At 37.2% G+C, this 18,486-nt stretch overlaps 1 protein-coding gene across 2 annotated transcripts in view; it reads left to right on the plus strand.

The window, feature by feature from the left end:
- Positions 1-18,486, plus strand: part of RDX (radixin) — a 109,171-nt gene that overhangs the window by 83,558 nt on the left and 7,127 nt on the right. For both annotated transcript variants that reach the window (XM_036742596.1, XM_036742597.1), the window contains one exon: positions 6,490-6,620. In XM_036742596.1, the coding sequence (XP_036598491.1) occupies positions 6,490-6,620 (131 nt within the window). The remainder of the gene's footprint in view (positions 1-6,489; positions 6,621-18,486) is intronic.

Here is an 18,486-nt window from a genome sequence, read left to right on the forward strand (position 1 = left end):
CCCCCCACTCCAAGATGGCATATATTCTGATTGTCCCATTCTCCAGTCAGCCCTCCCTTCTGTCACCTCACTCAACCCCCCCATCCCCTTTCCCCTTACTTTCTTGTAGGGCAAGATGGATTTCTATGCCCCATTGCCTGTATATCTTATTTCCCAGTTGCATGCAAAAACAGCTTTTTTTGAACATCTGCTTTTAAATCTTTGAGTTCCGAATTCTCTCCCCTCTTCCCTTCCCACCTACTCTCCCTAAGAAGGCAAGCAATTCAGCATAGGCCACACATGTATCATTATGTAAAACACTTTCACAATACTCATGTTGTGAAATACTAACTATATTTTCTCCTTTCTATCCCGTCCCTCTTTATTCAGTTTTCTCCCTTGACCCTGTCCCTTTTCAAAAGTGTTTGCTTTTGATTACCTCCTCCCCCATCTGCCCTCCCTTCTATCATCTTCCCCTTTTTTATCCCCTTCCCCTTACTTTCCTGTGGCGTAAGATACCCATTTGAGTGGGTATGTTATTCCTTCCTCAAGTCAAAGCTCATGAGAGCAAGATTCACTCCTTCCCCCTCACCTACCCCCTCTTCCCTTCCAACAGAACTGCTTTTTCTTGCCACTTTTATGTGAGATAATTTACCCCATTCTATCTCTCCCTTTCTCCCTTTCTTCAATTTTATTTTTTTTAGATATCATTCCTTCATATTCAACTCACCCTGTGCTATCTCTATATATATGTATGTTTCCTTCAACTAACCTAATACTGATAAAGGTCACATGAATTACACATATCATCTTTCCATGTAGGAATGTAAACAAAACAATTCAACTTTAGTAAGTCCCTTCTGATTTCTCTTTCTTGTTTACCTTTTCATGCTTCTCTTGATTCTTGTGTTTGAAAGTTGAATTTTCTATTCAGTTCTGGTCTTCTCACTGAGCTTGAAAGTCCATGTATTGCCTTGGAGCATTATACTCAGTTTTGTGGGTAGGTGATTCTTGGTTTTAATCCTAACTCCTTTGACCTCCAGAATGTCATATTCCAAGCCCTTCAATCCCTTAATGTGGAAGCTACTAGATCTTGTGTTATCCCGATTGTGTTTCCACAATGCTCAAATTGTTTCTTTCTGGCTGCTTGCAACACTTTCTCCTTGATCTGGGAACTCTGGAATTTGGCAACAATATTCCTAGGAGTTTTCTTTTGGGGAGCTTTTTCAAGAGGCCATTAGTGGATTCTTTCAATTTCTATTTTACCCTCTGGCTCTGGACTATCAGGGTAGTTTTCCTTGATAATTTCTTGGAAGATGATATCTAGGCTCTTTTTTGATCATGGCTTTCAGGTAGTCCAATAATTTTTAAATTATCTCTCCTGGGGCAGCTAGGTGGCACAGTGAGTAGAGCACCAGCCCTGGAGTCAGGAGGACCTGAGTTCAAATCTGGCCTCAGACACTTGACCCATGTACTAGCTGTGTGACCTTGGGCAAGTCACTTAACCCCAATTGCCCTGCCAAAAAGCAAAAAAAAAAAAAAATTATCTCTCCTGGTTCTATTTTCCAGGTCAGTGGTTTTTCCAATGAGATATTTCACAGTCTGCCATTTTTTCATTCCTTTGATTCTGTTTTATAATATCTTGATTTCTTATAAAGTCACTAGCTTCCACTTGCTCCAATCTAATTTTTAAGGTAGTATTTTCTTCAGTGGTCTTCTGGACTTCCTTTTCCATTTGGCTAATTCTGCCTTTCAAGGCATTCTTCTCCTCATTGGCTTTTTGGAGCTCTTTTGCCCTCAAGCTCTGATCTGCTGCTTAATTCCTCCCACTGGATGGGCCTGGGGTTGGAAGCAACTGCAGCTGGAGCTCTGGAAGCAGCCACAGAGTTGCACCACTTCCGCCACCCCCAGGGCTGGGGTTAACAGCATACTCTTCTCACTCCTCCCCTTTCACTCCATTCCTGCAGTCTTTCCACTAACCTGTTCTGTTGTCTGTGCCATTTGTGGGTTGAGAAGTCTGGTAATTGCCCCAGCTCGATGATTCAGGGCCCTGTGGCTTGTTCTGCCCTGCTCCCGGTCTGGTTAGTCCTGGTGCAGCTCACACTGGTTTGTGCTCCACTCCATTCCCAGCCCCGTGTGATAGACCCCAGGCTGTCCTGGGCCTGCTTGCCTCTGCTGTTTCATGGGTTCCGCAGCTCTAGAATTTGTTCAGAGACATTTTTTGCAGGTGTTTGGAGGAACCTGGGGGAGAGCTTAAGCAAGTCCCTGCTTTCCAGCCACTATCTTGTCTCCCTCTCTAGAATGTATTTGACAATTAAGTGTTCTTTTTACTTTTTTCTGGTATGCACATGGGGTGAGGAGGGGAGGCAGAAACTTTTGTGAAATAGTCCATTTCTCACTTTTGGATGACTCTTATTGTTAGGGAAGCTTTTTTTTTTTTCCTCAGACATCAATCCTAAATTTGCCTCTTTGTAGCTTCCATCCATTGTTCTTAGTTCTGACCTCTAAGACTGAGAAGAACAAATCTAATCCCTCTTCCCCATGACAGTTATTTAAATAGTGACAACAGCTCTTGTGTACCCTGTTGAGTCTTTGTCCAACTACCCCTTCATGCCTTTCAACATTCTGGTTGCTTCCCTCTGGATACTTGACTCCTCTCAGTGTCCTTCTTTAAATTTGTTACACAGAAACCAATACACTATTTCAGAGATGGTCTGACCAGGGAAGGAATATGGTGTATTATCTACTTTCCTTACCACCCAGTTCTTGAGATTACATTAGCTTTATTATCTATTATGTTACATTAACTCATACCAAATTTGCAGTCCACCAAACCTTCATATCTTTTTAAGATAAAATAGTGTTTAACCACAATTCCCATTTTGCAAAATTGGTTTTTTAGCCCAGATTTTATTCATGTCTTCCATAAATTTTACCTAGGCAATCCACACTCCATTGGCTAGGAGTCTTACTATAAGTAGTAGTAGTAGTAGTGGTAGTGATAGTAGTAATTAATAATAATAATAACTAAGTAGCATTTGTATATAGAAAGCAGCTAGACGGCGCAATGGATAGAGTGCTGGGCCTGGAATCAGGAAGATCTTAGTTCAAATCCAGCCTGAGACTCTTACTAATTGTGTGACCCTGGGCAAATCACTCAACCTCTGTTTGCTTTAATCCACTGGAGAAGGAAATGGCAAACCACTCCAGTATCCTTGCCAAGAAAACCCCATGGACATTATGGTCTGTAGGGTCACAAAGGGTTGGGTATGACCGAACAACTGAATCACAAGAAGCATTTATCTGGCACTTTAAATATGATAACTTATTTGACCCTCACAACAACCCAGTGAGGTAGGTGCTATTATTGTCTTCATTAAAGGACTTATAGAGTCACATAGTAAGTTTCTGAGGTAGGATTTGAACTCAGGTTTTTGGATCTCCAAGTTTAATGCTCTCTCTGTTGCAGTAACTTAACATTGTATATAAAATGATTGTGCATGTGGGATTTCTATTAGTTCTGCCTCATTCTCAGCACATAATTGGCCTGGCTTCTTTTATGGTCATATATTTCTTTAACAGTATTGTTTATGGTACTTCTACTCAGCTATTCATTTGTTTTTTTTTTAATGTTTTAATTTGATATTTATCTTTAACATCATTCATTTTTATATGTGGTAGCCTACTCACATTCACCACACAAATTTTCATCTTTTTAAATTTGGCTTAAACATCCTAGGCTGTCAAGACTTTTTAGGATCTTGACTCTGCTATCACCAATATGTTAGCTATCCCTTTCAGCTCTGTATCTTAAGTTGATCAATGTGCCATTTATGTCTTTATCCAGGTCAGTGATAAAAGTGCCCAATTGGACAGTGCCAAGCACAAATCCCTGGGGCTCTCAACTAGAGACTTAAAAACAAACAAACAAACAAAAAAACCACCCAACTTGTTGATGACAAACCATTAATAATTACCTTTTAGGTCTGGCTATTCAACTCATTGATGTTCCATCTAATTGTTCTGTTTTACAGCCCCTATCTCTTGTCATGAATTGCCAAGAAAATGTCTATGGAACTCTCCAGATCCAGCAATTTAATAACTCTCATCAAAGAAGGAAATGCAGTCTAGTATGATTGTTTTTAATGAAGCCATGTTAAATCTTTGTGATCACTGCTTTTTTTTCCTAGATGTTCATTAACAATCAGTTTAATAATAGACTAGAATTATGCCAGGATAACTAATCAGATTCTCTGGCCTATAGTTTGCAAGTGCCCTTCTTTTCCTGTTTTTTAAAATTGGGACACTTGCTATTCTCTAATCTCATACATCTCTCATTCTCTGGTTGTTCAGAGGAAGAACAGTGACTTAGCAATGTCATCTGCTAGTTTTCAGGAGCTTAGGATGCAGTAGTTCATCTGGGCCTTGTGATTTGAACTTGTCCAGGGCCACAAGGTGTGATCTTATTCTCTATTTGGGGTATGAACTTCCTATTATCCATTTTTGTTCTGTCCTGTATAGCCTCATTGTCATTTGTATATAGAAAAATAGAAGCAAAGTAAGAATTGTGCAGCTCCTCCTTTTCATTATGTGTATCATTTGTAATTATTGGCTTTAATTATTATCTCTATCTGGATACCTCCCAAATTTATATCTTTATACCTAACCTCTCAAGTTCTAGTATTCTTTCTAACTCCCTGTTGGTTATGTTCAACTAGATGTGATATTGTATGTGACTCAATAAACATCCCAAACTGAACTTAACCATCCTCCCTTCCATATCTAAACCCAGGATCCCTTTACTAGCTTCTCTGTTTGTAGCATGGAAAAGAAGAAAGACTTGGGGTCCATTGTGCAATTCACTTTACCTTTCTTATTTTCAATTTCTCATTTCTAAAATAAATGTGCTTTACTGGATGATCTCTAAGGTCCCTTCCAGCTCTAAATGCTATGAAAAATGTAGGAAAAAAGACTTATGTTGATGTCCCAACATCTTCCTGATCATTAGATTTCACAATTGGAGTCAGTTTTTCCTTTGATCGTCCTTACGCTACATATACCATCAGCCCACATATCTTCTTAACTAGAGCATTGTGATATTTACACACAACAATGTAAATTTGTTTACTCAAAGCTTTTTCTCCATTGTGCCCTTCTTGTTGCTTGGCCTGTAGGCCAATGTACTATTAATGTACTACTATAATCCTGTTCTACTCGGAAACCTTCAGCCACTTCCGGCTCCCTAAAAAATAAAGTATAAATTTTTGATTGCATTAAGGTCCACTACAGTTTGATTCCATCTTATCTTTCTAGTGTCATCTTGTACTACTTCCCTAAACATACTCTGTTTTAGCCAGACTGGGTTATTTTGTGTCTTTTATCCTTGTCTTGTTGTGTCTTATCTCTATGCATCTATTTGCTCTCTTCCCTATGCCTAGAATGTACTGCCTCTTCCCTTCCCTTCCTGATTGCCAATTGCTAAAGTTTTTTTCAGTGCCCAACTCTTCCATGAAGACTTCCCCTGACCTGCCTTCCCCCTTTGGGTGAAAATAATTTTCTTCTAAATTTCTTACATCACTTTTTCTAAATTTTTTCTTTGTACTTAATTCAGTTTCCCATGTTACCACAATTATTTATGCATGTATATTTTTCCCCCATGTTACCACAATTATTTATGCATGTATATTTTTCCCCCATGTTACCACAATTATTTATGCATGTATATTTTTCCCCCATTAGCTAGTAAAATTCTTGAGTATCATCTATACTTGTATTATATCCATCATTGTATCTAGCATAGTGCATTCCACGTAGTTGTCTACTATGAGGAAATTTAAGACAAAATGCAGGAGAAGTAGAATCATTTAGAAACAAATGGGTATCATTTGATGACATAAACTATTGTTTTTTGCTTGCTTCTGTCTTTTGTGACCTAATTAAAACTCCGGTTGAAATGTTGAAAAACAGCTAGGATTTTGGTGTTAAGAAAGCTTTGGTTTATTTTGATTCCTAGCAATTTAGAAGTCTAGTCAGTACTTCTGAGTTTGCCAGGTTTCTGTTATTGTCAGAAACCTACAAGTACTTAGAACTGTTCCTTCTATTTTAGGCATTAAAACTCTTGTAATTTCCTTCGATACTTTTATATAGTACTGGGGCTGTATTCTACCAGACTGTTCAAGACCATGGTATCCTACCTTACCTATATGTTTCCTTCAAGCCCTTGGCTTCTGCTTTTCCTTACGAATAGTTCCAAGTGAAAATTAAGTTACAGTGGACATGAAAGTTGTGTGCATGGTCTCATCTTCAGACTTTAAATTTCTAAATGTGCTGACTGGCTTAAGTTTGATGTCGCTCCTGTAACAGCTTCCCTTTCCATATTCAAACAACATTTATATATTTCCTCCAGCTTTAAATATAAAGTAGCCTTGCTTTTGTTGTTTCCCCATAACAGCTAAATATTTTTAATTTTAATGATTGATTTATAATAATGTAGTTGCAACTCTTTTTAAGGGCACAACTAGAAAATGAAAAAAAGAAGAGGGAAATAGCAGAAAAAGAAAAGGAGAGAATAGAGCGAGAAAAGGAAGAGCTGATGGAACGTCTGAGACAAATTGAAGAACAGACAATGAAAGCTCAGAAAGGTAAGTTTCTTTGAAAAAGGCTATATAGAATGGTTAATTTAGTAGCATTTCTGTAGACCTTACCACTGATTTTTAAAATGAGTTTTGTTTACAACAGTGTCAATTTTGTCATTTTTTTAAAGTTAAAATTTGCTACAGGAACAGTGTTTTCTCACTAAATTCAAGGTAAAAAGGACATAACTAAAATATTGTATTCAAATCAAATTTCTTCAGTGTACAGCAGGAGGCATGCTGTCTTTTAAAAATATATTTACATCAAGTAAATCCATGTATTTTATAAAGGAAATGCCAGTGAAATCTCAGGTACACATATACATTTCTGTGAGGTTGGGTCATGTTGCCAGGTCTGTCAGCTGCTAGGGGTCTTGAACCACCATCTTCCTACCTCCAAGAATGGCTCTCCCCAGAAAATGCTTTGAGATTCTGAAATACAGAAAAGCCGCTGATCTACTTTAGGATGAGGAATTTCCACAGTGAAAGTTCCCTACAGCAATAAAATCATAAGTCCAGATCTTTTCTGCTGTCCTCCTCTCCCTGCAAAAAATTCCACCACCCATGATCACATACCTTAACGAATTGTGTATGCAAAAAGCATTGTAGAGGGCAAAGGAGCTGACTGGCAAAAGAAACATGTTGCCATTTCTAAGGAGTAGTATCTAAGAAGATAAAATATTTTATTATATTTTCTCTATAACTTCTTATAGTTTTTCAAAACAGTTTCCCATATATTATTTTATTCTTTACAACAATACTGTGAATTAAAGAGAATATTATTATCCTCATTTTCCAGATTAGCAGACTGAGGTACATGGAAGTTAAATGATTTGTCCAAGGTTACCTGGCTAGTTAACTGATTAACTAGAACTCAGATATTCTGATTCTTGGTTCTGAATTCTTTGCATTATATGACATTGCCTTTCTGCTATAACCGTATTTCAGTGTAATATAAAATATTATTATTGTAGTTTAATGTTTAAAGATGTATTGTTTTGGAATTTTGTAGTGTCACTCATTTTTTGAGTGCTTCATTTTGTTATTGTTACTTGATGAATGGGAGCTATACAATAATTGGTTCTAGGTAGAGATAAGTTGTGAATATATAACCAATGTTGAGCTTCAATGAAAGGAAGAGTGAAAGATGTCATTAGGAAAATGTAGGATGAGGAATCGATCATGTAATGGAAGGTGAGGGATGACAAGTGGAGAATTCCAGTGCTCCACTGGCATAATTGGGATAATGGAGGAAAGCAGGAAATGTCTCCAGTCCATTGGATGGGCAACATTTATGACACATTTATGGGAGGATGTGAACAAGAGTCACATAGGAAGGGCAGGTATGCATGGGTTGCAGTCTTTATTCCAAATTAATTAGATCATAGATCCATTTAAATATATAATGATACAATAGTTGACATTTACATCACACTTTAAGGTTTGCACAGTGCTTGAGATTATTTGATTTGATGACAACCCTGTGCAGTAAATGCTGTTGTCCCCATTTTACAGATGAAAAAAATGAGATTGTAGGATTGTCACTTATAACGACTTGCCCAGGGTCACTAATTAGTATGTATCTGAGGAAGGATTTGAACTCAGGTCTCCCTGACTGCCATGCCATCATTCTATCTGTTTTGTCACTTAGTTGCTGAATATTAAGCAGTATAATATGTAGAGGCTTTCAGGCAGTGATCATTTGGAGGTATTATGGAGGGGATTCTTGCTCACTATTGCCTGTGGTAGAGTAAAAGAGGAAGATAAATAACAATAGATTCCTGATATTTTCACAAATTGTGCAGTTCATCATGTTTAGCTCAAATTTAGGATAACGATGGGACCTCTGTTTGTATTGGTATAGGGAACTTCCAGGTGAAGAGCTCATACCAATGCAGGTCAGTACCTTCTCTGCAACTTAGAGTCTTAGAGATTTTCCTAGAGCCCTGAGAGATTAAATTACTTCCTCAAGGTCTCACAGCCAACATATTTTTAGAGACAGGACTTGAAATCCAGATCTTCTTGGCTCCAAGGACATATCTGTCCATTATACCACACTGCCTCTTAGTTCCAATTTAAAAATAGACTACATTATTTCTAGTGGAAGAAAACAAAATCTGTGTTTTCATTTTTTGTTACTATAATCGCCAGCCAAGTGCATTATGAAGGATAAGAGTTCAGAGAATAGAATGTGGAATTTTCTGTCAGGTACTGTAATTATATTGTAGAAGTATAAATATGAGCAAAATGCATAATATTGATGTCATTTTAAAATGATAAAATCTTATTTAACATGTTCTATTTCATATGGATATAGTGGTTTTTGTTAGAGAATTGCTGGTTACTAAAGTCTTTCAATCTTATTATTCATATAGGACATATAACAAAAATAATAGTAATAAGTTATGTACAGAAACAGCCCCCAAATAAAGAGAACAAGAGCATATGTTGAAGATAGAACATCAGAAAGAACTTAGAGCCTTCTCACCGAGACAGTTTTACGACAGTCATCTTGAGAAGCAGATACTCAGTTTGTATTTTCTTTAATTTTTCATAATAAAGTCTTCTTATGGAGCTTTGAAATCTCATGATTGTCTTGTAATTTGTGCTAAGGGCTCAGAAACCATAATTTCCGCAATATCTGCAGCATATACTGATCTTCAGTTGAAACTTTGTTTTGATTTTTTTTTTTGGCAAAAATTTCTCTGTACTTAAAGTGATTGTTACATAAAGTAAAAACCCTCATATTTTTAAATGAGCCACAAATCATGTCACCACTTTTTCATCATATCTTGCTAGGCATCAAGCTTTATTTGGTTTATGTAGTTTTTTTTTTTAACTGTAAGTAATATCATATATTACCTGTGTTGTTTCCACACAGCTGTCACATATACATATAAAATGTATATGTGTGTGTGTGTGTGTATATTTAGTATATTCATATGTGTGTGTGTATATATGTATATGTGTGTGTGTATAGTATATGCATATGTGTGTGTATATATGTATATATGTATATGTGTGTGTGTGTGTGTGTGTGTGTGTGTGTATATATATATGAAATTCTCACCTTCAAAGAAGGCAAAATAGAGGCAATAATGGAATAAAAGTACTAAGAGTCAGAATTGATTTCTAGTCCTAACAGTGACCTAGGGCAAATCCCTTAATTTCTAGTTTTCCACATAGACTAAATACCTGGAAAGAGATCTTAAAGATTATCTTGTGTAACCTCAAGCTCAGATTACATAATTGTGTTTACCATTATTTTACTAATCTATAAACACTACTACTCTATAAATCTTGGTTTCTTTTCTATAATGATTATATATTCATCTGCAGTATGGAATAATAATAATATAACTATAATATATTTAACAGAAACATCTACAGTATAACTTATCAAATGCTAACTATTCATCTGAACAGAGGGGGAAAAGGATAGAATATGTACTTACACTCCTTTAGTGATAGTAACATTAACAAGTCAAATCAACATTTATTAATGACCTGCCCAGGGTGGAGCACCTTTACACTTAGGTGAGCTTGAGTTCCTGCACTCAAGGAGCTTACCCTCAGTAAGAGAATGATATGTCTATGCAAATGACAATATATATTATTGCTTGATAAGTGCATTAGTGAATTTAGAAAAGTGTTATGTGACTTCTGAAGTTGGAGGTTGTTGAAGTTGAGGGAGGAAGTATCAGGGAAAGTTTCTTGGAGGATGGCACTTGAATTGTAAAGAATGGGTAGAAATTCAGTAAACACATGAGGAAGGTATTTCAGGAGTAAGGTACAGACTGGCAAAGGCATAGTGACATGAGAATGCAGTGGTGTTTCTGTTGAGAAGGGTTAATCAATTTAGCTGCTATATGATGTTTATGAAAGTAAGTGATATAAGTCTAGAAAAATAGGATGGTGCCAGATCATGGAGAATCTTGAATACCAGACAAGCATTTGAATTTCACTCCAAAGACAGCAGGGAGCTACTGAAAATATTTGAGAAGAGGACCAGAGATATAAATAAGGAAAATTATTCTGGCAGTATTGTGAAGTTAGGAACACCTGTAAGGAGGATATTTCAATCAGTATTCTAGATGGGTGAAAATTAATACGTGAAGTAGGGTTTTGTAGTAGCGCCAACAAAAAGAGAAGCGAACACGTGTTAGATGTTGTGGGAAGTAAAAGACAAGAAATTGAATTTGAGAGGTAAGGAAGGGGAAGAAGCATTTATATAGCACCTCCTATGTGCCAGGCACTATGCTTAAACACCATATTTGATTCTCACAATAACCCTGGCATGCAGGCGTTAATTATTATCCTTATTTTACAGTTGAGGAAACCAGGCAGACAGAAGTTAACTAATTTCCCCAGAGGCACAGAGCAGCTAGGAAGTGTCTGAGGCCAGATTTGAGCTTGGGTCTTCTGACTTATCTGCTGTACCACTTAGCTGCTTCTTAGGAGAAGGCAGTGTAAAATCATATTTGGATTTGACCAGAAGAATATCATAGTGTAATATTAATTAAGGTGGGACTTTTTTTTTACTGTTTTAGAATGCTAAACTAGTTGTCTTTGAGCCTTACTAGGTGCAAAGTCCCAGGCCCAAACCCCTAATTACTAGGTGCTAAGCCCATGTGGGTGTGAAGCCCTCAGGGTCCTAAGGGGAGTTGCTAAGACCAGAGCCAATAGTATGTGCCTAAGGTTCTGGTCACTTAGATGACATTTGATGACATCTAAAGACTGTATAAAAAGAGAGAACAGAGTTGTTTGTTTGGGGCTCTAAGCCACAGGAGGAGTAGCATGTGACTCTGGGCCAATTGTTAAGAGCTCCCGGTATTGTCAACCCAGATGTTGATGCGTTCCTGGTAACTATGAATTGTGACTTGGTCTGTTTATATTGTGTATGTTCGTAATTTGTTTGTACATGTTCTGAAGTTCAGGTTGCTGGCTTTTCCTCCTGAGCTAAGTGCGTTTATATGTATTTGTTGGATTAAAGTAAGATTGTTAACCCCTTAACATTGCTTTCCTTAGTAAGGCAGATCAAAAGAACCTGTGCTGGCAGAGTTCTTGTTGGGCCTGTGTTGGTCTTTCACCCCCACAGCAGCTGCTAGCTGAATTGTTGCAACATGGAGTAGTACCCTTTTGTTAATAGATTGTGTCATCTGGAAAATTCAAGGTATGTAGAGCTGGATGCAATAAAGGATATTAATTAAAATAGGGTTTTATCTTTATTAAAGTCATTATCTTGCAGATTGAAAATATTTTATGAAATCAGTTGTTCATTGCAGATTTTCCAAGTTGTAAATTTGAGAAGTTAACTTTCTTGAAGGCAGGGTCTGTTCTGGTTTTGAATTTTAAAGGAAGCCAGAAATTTTGAAATGCACAGATGGGCAAGGACAACATTCCAAGCATGGAGGACAGCCATTGTAAAGGCATAGAAACAGCTATGGAATGATGTGTGCCAGAATAGGCTAAGCTGGGTCATGGAATGCATAGGAGTAAAGTGTACAGCAGGAAAGGCAGGGACAGGGAAGGGTATGAATAGTTGTCACTCTTAAAGGACTGTGTATTTAATCAGCTTAATAGAGAACCAGTAAAGTATTGAGTAGGAGGATCACATGACCAATCTTTTGCTCCAAAAAAATCACTTCACCATCTGAGTGGAGGATGGGTTAGCATGAGGAGAGACTTGAGGTAGAAAGACACCAGTTAGACAGTTACTGCAGTAATGCAGGCAAGAGATGATAAAGGCCTGAACTCAGGCAGTAGCTTTTGTAAGGGAGGAGAAGGGGATATATACAAGAGATGCTTTGACAGTAGAAATGACAAGATTTGACAATGTATACGTGCCAATAGTAAGAGTGAGCCATCAGAGATGATATTGAGATTGTTAATCTGAGTGCATCGTGATGCCACTAATAAATAAATTCTTATTGGCTAATCGACTGAACTTAAGCTGAAGAGGAGAAGAGCTGAATAGGAAAGCTAAGAACAATTAAATGGGTTTGTTCTTTGTTCTTTTTTTATAAAGCTATATTGGAGTAAAGAGCAAAACTGAAGGAATTGAGGTGCTAATGGGAATAGTACCACTGTTCAGAGTAGATGGGGCAATGGTAACTAATGACAAATCACATAAACCTGCTTAATTCTGATTTTGGTTTTTTTTTTTTTCCTCAACCTAAGAGAAATAACTTTTGGATGAGAAAGGACAGAACAAAAATGACTAATAGGGACTTGAAAGCTAATTTAAATGAAATAATACCCAAATGCTTTTAATCTAGTCAGCTGGCCCAAATGAACTACATCCTTGGTCACTGAGGGAAGAGTGATGTGATTGCTGAGCCATTGTCAGTGATATCTGAAAAATGGAGGATAGGAAACAGAACAAAGGACAGGAGAGAACACATGTCCCAATTTTGAAACAAAGGGGAAGAGAATAGATCTGTCTATAGGCTAATGAGCTTGACTTAAATTCCAAGAGTGGATTGTTGAAGATAGGTACTTAACATCAGAAAAGGATGTCGTGATTACAGAGCCAGTTGTCTTCATCAAGAATAGGTCATTGCAGATTATGCTTAATTTTCCTCTTTTGCCAGAGTTGTTAAAATTACATGGGAGAATATTGTAGATATAGTTTGCCTAGATTTACCCAACTATTTAATAAAGTATCTCATGCTATTCTTATTTTAAAGAAAAGATAGGAAGAGATGGACCTGGCAGTGGAAGTGATTGGCTACACCCAAAGAGTAATTATTAGTTTCTTGATGTTAACTTTGAAGAAGGATGGTGTCTACTTAAATGTTCCAGGGATCTGTGCTTCATTCTAAAATTTTTATTACTTAATTGGATAAAGATACTAATGACATGCTTATCACATTTGCAAATTACAAAAAGCTAGAAGAACTCTTATTATGTTGTATAACATTTATATAGCATTTTGAGGCTTGTGAAATACTTTATATATAATTATCTCATTTTATTGCATAATAGGATCTCAAAATTGGATCTAAAAAGATCTAAATAGACTAGAACTTTGGTCCAAATCTAGTATGATTAAGTTTAAAAGAAACAAATTTAGTTTTCCACTTGGGTTGGGAAAAATCAACTTTGCAAGTATAAGAAATGATTGTCTACGCACCTGTAAGTCTGAAAAAGATCTAACAACTTTAATGGCATGCAAATTCCATGGTAGCTGACATTGTGACATGGCATCTAAAAAATTCTAATGCAATCTCAGATTTCACTGACAGAAATAGTGTCTAGAATTTAGGAAGTGATAGTCCTGTTATACTTTTGACCTGGAATTTTGTCCTCAGTGCCACATTTTAGAAAGAAGGTGGATGATAGACCTTGATTGAAGAGCCAGGAGATGTTTTAGTCTGGAATAGAGAAGATGAGAGTGAAGTAGCATTTAGCTGTCTTCCAAGTATTTGATGGACCAAAAGGATGAAAATAGGATTAAAGATATTTTGGTTGGAAAAACCATCCCCTCCTCCAGGTACAGAAGTAAGCTCAATGAGTAGAAATTGCAACCAGCAAGATTTAGGTTTGTCATAAGGAAAAATTTCTCAATGCTTGGAGCTATTCAAAAGTATAGATTGTTGTCTCAGAGTATACTACTTTTTGTCAACCCAGTGGCCTTTTCTTAACCCTCATCCTTCTTGACCTCTCTGCAGAATTTGTCACTATTGACCATTCCTTCTTCCTGTCTACCTTCTCTCTGGTACTGCTGTTTCCTGATTCTCTGTCTACATCTTTGATCACTCTTCAGTCTTCTTTGCTGAATCATCATCCACGACCCACCCTCTATTCTTTGGAGTGCTCTACGTCACTTTGTGTTGGGGCCTCTTCTGCTCTATTTTCTTATGGGAGCTAATCAGCTTCAATAGGTCCCAATAATCATCTCTATGCAGATGACTCAAATTTGTATATCTGGTTTCATAGTCACATTATCAACTGCTTGCTGGATATTTCATAGATATCTAAAACTTACCATGTCCAAGATGGAATTCATTTTCTCTTTAAAAAGTCCTATTTCCCTTTCTAATTTCCCTGCTGCTATCAAGGGTACCCCCATTCTTCTAGTCACACAAACTTGCAGTCTTGGAGTTGTACTTGACTTTTTCCTCTCCTCGATTCTTATCCAATCAGTTGTCAAATCTTGTTGATTTTGTTTTAGCAACTTAACTGGTATCTGTCCATTTCTCTTTATTTAGATAGCTTTAACGCAAGTTCAGGCCCTTAGTGTCTTTCACCTAAACTGTTACCTTTTAATTGTCCTTCATGTCTTAAGTTTTTCCTCTTTCCAGTCCCCTGAGGAGATAATGTGTTCTTTCTCGCTGAAAGTTTTCAACCAGAGGTGACCATCTATCAGATGTGTCATAGCAGAGATACTTTTTTTTTATATTCTTTGCACTTGGTTGCTACTTAGGTCTCTTCTAATTAAAATTGTGTGATTCATAAGTCCAAGTTGATTGAGATCAATATGGAAGGGAAAAGATAAAGGAGAGTTGTCACAAAAATTTTACCTTATATGGGAAAATGATTGGAGAGATTTGATTTGGTAATGTATAATACATACAATTCCAAATTAACAGGGAGCAGTCCACAATTCCAATAAATAAAATTGTGTTATTTATAAAGCTTTCAAAATCTGGCCCCAACTTTTCAACGTTAATACATATTATTCCTCTTGTCATCATCTGTGGTACAAGCAAACTGGACTTTGTATAGTATTTGACTCTAGAGGTGATAAAGAGACATTGAAATTTATTGAATAGGAAGAATAACATGATCAGACCTTCACTATAGATCTTTTAGGAAGCTATTCCAATGGTCCAATCAGGTAATAATGAGGTTGTCGAATAAGGTAGTAGCAGTGAGAAGAAAGTAGAGGTTTAAGAAATGTTGCATAGATGGAAATAACAGTAATAATAATAAATTATATATATGTATTGCTTAGCATATATTGTCTCTCTTAATCAAATTACAGGTCTTGGTAATTGATCAGAAATAATATCAAAGAGAAAAATTAAAGATATCTCTAAGGTTGTGAATAAAGGAGACTACCTCAATGAAATGTATAAGAAACAGTAAAGTCAAAAGACAGAAGAGAAGGGGAAAGTCAGAAGTTTTATTTTAGACATTTACTTTTGAAGGCTTATGGAGAATTTAGTATATTTCCTGCGCAACCTTTGGGGGTGTTGGTTTAGAGTATGGACTGGGGTGGGGTGGGGAAGGTCACCTGCATAGAGGCTCACCTGTTGCAGTAGTTGAAATAATAGGAATGAATGAGATTTTTAAGGGACTGTATGCGTAGAGAAAAATACAACAAAAGACAGGCCCTTCAAGAATACCTCCTTGTATCAAAATCAAGAAGATGAGGATCTAGTGAAAGTGACAGAAATAATAGTTAGAAAAGTAAGGGGAGAATCAGAAGAATTTTTAAAGTGAAGGAAAGAGAGAGTATCTAGGAGGAGAGAATAGTGTCAAATGTTTCAAGGAGGTTAAGGAAGATTTTTACTAGCTAGTTCTATAGTGGATCAAGGAGGGTTTCATATGAGTTGGAATTTAAAGGATGGTTAGGAATTAAATAGGTAAAGGAGGAGGAAAGAGGCAGTTTTGTTAGGATAGAGCAGCATCAGAGGCAAAGGAGCAATTAAGCACAGTATGTATTCAGGAGACAGAAATACAGTTTGGCTGGAAGGGCAAAAGAACTAATATGAGATAGGGCTGAAGGGTACATTCATACCATACTGTGGGGAGTCTTGAATACCAAACTAGGGAGTTTAAATATTACCCAGGAGACAAAAGAGCACTGAAGATTTGGGGATTTGGGGGGGGGGTAGGAGGAGAGGTGATATGACTAGATGATAGATCTATGTATAAGAAAGACTTTATATGGATAGATCCTTTAGGAAATCACTTTTATAACTGTGGAGGATGGACTAGAGAAGGTAGAGACTTGAGGCAGGGTGATGAATTAGGAGGTTGTTACTAGGCATCATTTCTATTCAGATGACACAGATACTTCTTTTGAGTTCCAGTCTTGCAACTGCCTTCATTATTTCAAACTAGAAGTACCTCAGACTCAACAGGTCCAAAGCAGAACTCATCTTTTCTCCCAAATCCATCCTTATAGGAGCTTCCCTATGTCTGTCAAGGGCAACAGTATCCTTCCAGTCACCCAAACTTGTGACCTCGGTGTTATCTGTGTCATCTGAATAGAAATGATAATTAAAATGATGGAATTGATGAGGTCATCAATAAGTGGAGAATTTATTAAGTACGTACTATGTGCCAAGCACTCTGGATACAAGTACAAAAGAATGAAAAACCCTCTACTCACAAGGAGCTCACATTCTAATGGGGGAGACAACAAGCACATATTAATGTGCTCTTACTAAATATAAATACATACAAAGTAGTCAAATACAAGGTGGTTTGGGAGAAAAGAGATCATTCAGATTAGATATGTGGGAATCCAGGATTAATACCGAAGTTACAAACCTGAGAGATTGGAAGGATTGTAGCCCCAGAATAGAGGAAAGTAGGAAAGAGGGAACTGGTTTTGTACATATTGAATTGAGGATATTTCTGGGGTATTCATATGACATAGGCAATTAGTTAGGACTGAAGTACAGGGGAGAGTCTGGGGCTAGTGATAAGTCAGCCCATAGGAGCTGATTAGTTTACTAAGAGAATGTGGACAGAGAAACTAAGAGGGCCCAGGACCAAATATTGGTAAGTACCCACTATTAGGAGCCTGTAATATGGGTAATGAGCTAGCAAAAGAAATGGTGAACTAGGAGAGAATTGTGTCATGAAAACCTAGAGAAGAGAGAGAATCCAAGAGGAGGAGATGGTTAACAGTTTCAAATGTTGTAGATAGTTCAAGAAAGACCAGAACTGAGAAAACACCATCAGATGTGGCAATTAAGAGATAATTGGTAACCTTGAGGAGAGCAGCTTCATTTGAATAATGAACTTAGAAGCCATTTTACAAAGGGTTGAGTAGAGGAAGTGGAGGCAGTGAGTGTAGTCAATTTTTTTCTTTTCAAGGAATTTGACAAGAGAAGAGAGAAAGGATAGCATCTAGTAAAGGTGTTTTAAGAAGGTGGGAGGTTTGGACATCTTCAAAAGGAAGGAAGCAACTAGTTGATAGGGAGATTAGAGAAAGGGAGGATGATTGAAGTTGCAATCTGCTGAAGACAGGAAGGGAAAGGATCAAGTATACATGTAGAAGAGTTGACCTTGACAAGGAGAAGGGCTGTCTCTTTGGGAAGGGAGGGGAAAAGTGAGGAGAAAAGAATAGATGATATCAAGGGGTTTTGAGATGAAGAGAATACAAGAGAAGAAGCTCACCTCAAATGACCTTGGAGTGTGTAAAAAGAAAATAGAAACAGAAACAGGCCCAGAACAGTGCCTTGGGGTAAACCAACAGTTAAAGGGCTGTAATGGCAAGCAAATGAGACTTTTCGCTGTTTTTTCTTTTGGAGTGCTTCTCAGCACTAAGACAATCAAGAGTCTTTGATGACCTGCTTAAGTCACAAGAAAGCCGAAGTCACATGAATTTGAGTCACATGGTTGTGACGCCCTCTGATCCTGAAAAAGTGTGTATATACATTCGGAGGTTAGCATTTTGCTTTGGGGCTCACTCATTGGAAGATGGTTCCTGTGATGATCTGGGCCCCCTAGTTTTGAAAACCCAAATGTTGGTGCTTCTCTCTTTCTCTGGTAACTATGTATGTATTGCTACGGATAGACAGAAGCCCTGTCTGCTGATTTGTGTTATTTGCTGTTTATATAATTTCTGCTTGTAATTTGTTTATGTTTTTTCTGAAGTTCAGGGTGCTAACTTTTTCCCCTGAACTAATTG

This window comes from Trichosurus vulpecula, chromosome 2, assembly GCF_011100635.1.
Source record: "Trichosurus vulpecula isolate mTriVul1 chromosome 2, mTriVul1.pri, whole genome shotgun sequence".
Classification (NCBI taxonomy): Eukaryota; Metazoa; Chordata; class Mammalia; order Diprotodontia; family Phalangeridae; genus Trichosurus; species Trichosurus vulpecula.